The following is a 6000-nucleotide window of genomic DNA, read 5'->3' as shown; positions in this document are numbered from 1 at the left end:
CTTTGACTCTCCTCCTATCCAAATCTACTCCCTTTCTGTCTCTTCATATAGGATAGGCTTCAGCAACTTCTTCCCTGTCCTGTCCAAAATGAGACACAAGTGAAACAGGCAGAAGTAAAGCCTTCAGAGGAATCAGAGAGAGGTGTTGGTGACCACTGGATTTGCAGCGTCTCTGTTAGAGATTCCTGCAAGGTCAGGCCTTAAGTCTTCCAGATTCATAACTTCATGACAAGGGGACAGGAAACATTCTCTCCCTGACTCTTTTTTTGTAGTTTTAGATTAGGCACATTATTTATATGCATACCATAGCAAAGACAAATTTGCAGCAGCAACCATCACTGTACTGGCCAGGCATCTGCTTCCAATTTTGTTGTAGGGCAGGCTCTAGTGGAGAAAGACAGAGCATGGGAGAACTTTGAACCCTTCTCAGTGTATTCTTGTCCTTTATCGTGTGACATTTTTTCAGAATTATAATGAAATTCATTATCAATTGCTTTCTGATTTAAGATAATTTGTTTGTGACTGCACCATTTGATTTTATATGTATAACTGGGGCTAGAAAAACCATTTCCAGCACACATATCATGGATGGGAGGGATCCATGACTGAGTGTCGATCATCCTCTAATGTAACTTTATTTTCTGTGTCCACAGGCTGCCTCAGAGAAGAATGGATACAGTTAACGTCTCTTTGGTGACTGAATTCATTCTGGTAGGATTAACAGAGCAGCCTGATCTCCAAATGCCCCTGTTCTTCGTGTTTCTAGCAATGTATCTGGTCACTGCATTGGGAAATCTGTGTTTGATAATTCTGACTGTGCTGAATTCTCACCTCCACACCCCTATGTACTTTTTTCTCTTTAACTTGTCCTTTATAGACCTCTGTTATTGTTCTGTGTTCACTCCCCAAATGCTGGTGAACTTTATATTAAGGAAGAATACAATTTCCTACGTGGAATGTATGACCCAAGTCTATTTCTTCTGTTTTTTTGTTATTTCAGAATGTTATGTGCTGACTTCAATGGCCTATGATCGATACATGGCTATCTGTAATCCATTGTTGTATAATGTTCTCATGTCTCCTAAATTATGTTTGAGCCTTATGCTTGGTTCCTACTTTATTGCATTTTCTGATGCTGTAGCTCACACTGTATGCATGCTGAGACTGACCTTCTGTGATGCCAACACCATCAACCACTACCTCTGTGATATTCCTCCTTTGCTCCAACTCTCCTGCACAAGCACATATGTCAACGAACTTGTCATTTGCATTGTTGGAAGCATCAACATCATTGTTCCTACTTCAAGTATCTTTATCTCCTATGGTTTCATCCTCTCCAGCATATTCCGCATCAGTTCCTCTGAGGGCAGGTCAAAAGCTTTCAGTACCTGCAGTTCCCACATCATTGCTGTTTTTCTGTTCTTTGGTTCAAGTGCATTTGTGTATTTCAAACCCTCCTCAGGGGATTCTATCAATGAAGGAAAAATCTATTCTGTCTTTTATACCAATGTGGTTCCCATGTTGAATCCCTTAATCTATAGTTTGAGAAACAAAGATATTAAAGTTGCCCTTAGGAAAACCCTGAGCAGCAGGACCATTTGACTGGACAAGCTTGTCTTTGTGCCTCTTACTTTTGTGCAGGGATAGTTTCAATTGATGAGCAATATTTTATTGGAAGATTTCTGTCCTTTTCTTTCCTAGAAAGTCTTCTACTTTTCATTTTAATTTTTTTACGGTTTCTGAACAGGCAGAAACTCTTGGTATAATCCAGAAACCTTATCTGTTTTTTTTTTCCTTTATAAAAGGAAGTCTGGGTCTTCTAGATTTGGTTTTAATATTTCCAGAGTCTGCCATCTTCCTTTTTTTGTCATTTTTCTGTCTTATTTAAAAATAATTTCAGTAAAACAACTTATTCTTTCCTCCATTAATTAAAAATTAACGTTTTTTCTATAGTGTAATCTAAAACATGTTTTCAAATGGTCAAATGTAGTAACACTCGAATGGCAGTTTCCACTGTGTGTGGATTTCTCATTTTGAAGATATGTCTTTAAATGAGTAATTTAAACATCTGATTCTGTTCTTTTCTGTACATTTTCCATTGAAAAGCAACATATCCCTTTCCAACTGCCAATGTGAAAGATGTGATTTATTGGTAATTAATAGCTTAATTAAAGCTGTAGAATATGCTAATTATTCCAGGTTTCAAGCACCTTATTAATTCATATATTTTCTGAATATTTTATTATTATTTTGGAAATATGATCATGAGAACATATTTCATCTTTGAATCTGGATTATAGTTTGTTTGTGGGGGACACCTGTGTCTAGATTTGCTTCAGTTGTCACTTTATTTTGAATTATTCTTTTAGTTAGAATAGGCCAGGTTTTTTGCAGTAGGGAGTTGAGTTCATCTACAAAATTAAAAAATGAAATAATTTGAATGTGTTTTAAGGGTTTAGGAGTTCAAGAAAAGAAGACCTGGGACAGGAAGGGTGCCAACCAAAGTCATTAAACTGGAAGCCAAGAAGGCAGTGAGTATATAAGAGCCTTTATCTGCAAAGAATCACTGAGGGGTTCTCAAAATCATATTACCACCTGGATATTAACTTTCTTCTGTAGAGCATTGCAAATATTTCCCTTGCTTTATTAATCTTATATTATCCTTCACACCCAGAATGACCATTCATTAATAGTGATTTAAGTAACGAAAATTGCTTTGTTGGGAAATGAAGACAGACTAGATCTTTGGGTGCAAGTGGAGTGAGGACAGCTAAGTCAAGGAATAAAGAGCGAGTGGTCATGGAGACACTAGTTAAGAAAGAGGCTTCAGACACGACACGGCAGGGCAGGCAATAGAAGCCTCTTTGTATGGCATCTTTTATCTTCTCTGGAACTTCCTGAAACTATTGTGAGGACTGAAACATCTTTCTGAATAGGTTAAAAAAAGCTCAGGTTAATTGATAACGAAGAAAAGTTTAACCCAAAGGAAGATCCAGAGACAAATCATTCCATCAATGTTGACTTTCATGTGGGATTCCCATTTGGAATTTCTTTGCCAAATGAACAAAATATCTCTAAAATGGACTGTCTTAGCATAATAAAAGTATGAAGGACAAATAGATTATTTCCATACTAATCCTGAAGAGCTGGCCTTTTCTCTTCTGTAAATCAGTGTGAGTAAATAAAGTGTTTATAGACAAAAGTCATTTTAAATTATTCACCTGAAACATGAAAACTTACAATAACTGTAGCAAGACTTTTTGTTCTAGATAGAGGCTGTCCTCTACAGTGTGTGGGAGGACAGTGGGATCCTGTGCATCATGTTGTTTTTTTGTTTGTTTGTTTGTTTGTTTTGTATTGTTTTTTGTTTTTCTCAAATCTCTCTTAGTGAGAGGAATTATCACACTACACATACTAATGTAACATCAATCAGGAACAGAAGTAAAACACATCCATTAAGGAGGGCAGTGCTTGGAGTCAGCATAGGACACACCCAGACACCAAGTTCAGCTAAAAGGAGGGACAAGTCCTGTGGGCCAGGGAGAGGGGCTGCCTCCGGATCTGGCAAAAGCAGACAGCAAGCAGCAAGCAGAAGCAGCAGGGTTTTTTTTTCTTGTTTGTTTGTTTTTGTCTTTTTTTTAATCTTCTCGAGACAGGGTTTCTCTGTGTAGCTTTGCACCTTTCCTGGATCTCGCTCTGTAGCCCAGGCTGGCCTCAAACTCACAAAGATCTGCCTGCCTTTGCCTCCCCAGTGCTGGGATTAAAGGCATGCGCCACCACCGCCCAGCTGTTGTTTTTCTTTTTTCCCCTGGTAGTGTGTTTTTAAGGAGGAAATTGTGCTAGGGTGGGTCGGGAAGTCCTGATTGTATAGGTTAGCCAAATTATGAATTTTGACTGTTGAACCTTGGTGTTTTGTCTCAGGAATGAGTCTGTGGCCAAATAAGGGAATGGAGCTTGGAGGCTAGTTTTAGGAATGTACTATAATGATTTTTAGCAAGGGAGAGCCAAAGGAGGAAAAGGGCAAAACCTGTCGATACAATGTTTGCCAAGCTTGAGCCTGAGAGAGCACTCCAATATTCACAGCCCATGTGTAGGCCCACAAAGGTCTCCTAGTGAGGTCTGAGCTTGCTTTACCCAGCAGGGCTGCATAAGGGGATGGATTGACCACATGCATGGTTACCAGGTGTTTGGAAGGGTCTGCACTTGGCTGTGCTGTGGGGAGGTCTTTTGCTCGACCCCTTGTCATTCCTATAAAAGGCCCTTTCCTTTAGAAGAGACAGAAGTGGCTGGTGGATAATGATCCTGGCCCTCCTGAGGCTATCCTGTGTTTCTGTTTCTCTCCCCTCTATCCTTTATCTAATATCTCTTATGCCTCAGTCCTCAAGTGTACCCTGTCATAAAATGTGGGAGCCAGTATCCCAGCTGGGATCCCACAGTCTCAGATGCCTGTGATAGCAGAAGGAGATGATTGCAAGGATGACTGTGTTCACCTCTCCTACAGAGCAGACATTTGCTTGTCTTTGTTGCAGTGAAGTGTCCCAGGACTGATCCAGACAGGACAGACATGATGCTAATACTGTTTTTGCTCTTCCTCCTTTTTCTTTGTTCTCAAATGGGCAATATGTAGATAATGAGGCCTCACTCAGGTCCTCAAGTATAAAATAACCAGCAAATTATTTCAACGTAGTCAGGATAAAAGATTGATGAATAGAATAATCATCTATGTATCCATGCTTGATGATGCAAGGATTTAATAGATCAAGGCCAGCATGGGTAATTTTGCATAACCCTACTTGAGAAAAACACTGAGGAAATAGGTCAGTGTTGAGTGCTTATTTGATATGTGTTAGTAACTGGAGTAGAACCTGAATACCACAAACAACAACAACAACAAAACCACATAAAGAATAATGTAGAGTTCAGGGATCCTATCCATATTTTATTGACATAAGTATATGACCATTATGTTGTCCATTTCATCAAAATTTTGCTCCAGTTTTGCTTTATACATATATAATATTTACATAGTCATGTATTAATCCTGATTTTTACAGTTAAGCACTCCTACAAAGCTGTGATTAGAGTGTTATTTATATGAACAATGAACAAACTTAAGCAAACATGAGGAACAAAAGCCCAAGTGTTTGTAATTAACCTTTATTTTTACAGTACAAAATGGATCTCACAGAAGTGAACCTACAGAGGCAATGTAAAACTGTAGAGCAATGTAGACTTGTCCAGGGCAGAAACACCCTGTTCACCACACCTCAGGAGGAACTTTCAGCTATGTCTATTAAAGAATGGAAGACAATTTTCAGTCCAGTTGAATAGATTTGTGGTGTGCAATAAAGATTATTTTTGCATCAATAATGCTTTAAAGAGAGTATATTTTCATTCCATTTTATAGAACTTCATATACCCTCTTCTATTATCTCAATAAAGTCTTCTGTCAATTAAATTCTTCAAATATGTATCCTCAGCACATTAATGTGTCATTCCATTTGCTAACAATAAAAATCTAATGAGGAACTTAATAAGTCCATATATCAAAAAGGAACAATGTTCTGGAGAATTACTGTACTTTTCATAATCAAAGACCTCAAAGTATGTCCACTGAAAATGGCCTAACATTGCTAAAAGAAGTTGAGGTATAAATACACAGAAATATCCTTTGCTCATAACTTAGATATGGTATTGTTAATATCTTGCTTCCATAGTCATGCAAGCACATGCCCTTGCCACCTGTGTGCCTACACACAAGTGCACACACACCACAGGAATATGCACATTCCCCCCACAAAAAGTAAATAATAAGGAATTAACCACAAAAAGTAAACAATAAGGAATTAACCAAAGAGCTGAAACATTTGTAGAAGAAAACCACTAAACACTGCCTAAAGAAATTAATGAGACAGCCAGAGAAAACACAGCCCTTATTAAGTGGTCAGAAAACTTAGCAGTTTTACATTGTAAATACGTTCCCAAAGCCATCTATAGAAC

The 6000-nt window shown here is 38.2% G+C and overlaps 1 protein-coding gene across 1 annotated transcript; it reads left to right on the top strand.

Annotated features, from left to right (window-relative positions):
* Positions 1-669: 669 nt before the first annotated feature.
* LOC131914213 (olfactory receptor 8B3-like) lies at positions 670-1602 on the top strand. The gene has a single exon (XM_059266804.1). It carries the CDS (start codon positions 670-672, stop codon positions 1600-1602), a length of 933 nt encoding a protein of 310 aa, XP_059122787.1.
* Positions 1603-6000: the final 4398 nt, after the last annotated feature.

This window comes from Peromyscus eremicus, chromosome 7 (assembly GCF_949786415.1).
Source record: "Peromyscus eremicus chromosome 7, PerEre_H2_v1, whole genome shotgun sequence".
Classification (NCBI taxonomy): Eukaryota; Metazoa; Chordata; class Mammalia; order Rodentia; family Cricetidae; genus Peromyscus; species Peromyscus eremicus.
Note: the sequence above shows the minus strand (reverse complement) of the source record. Positions and strands in the feature narration are given on the sequence as shown.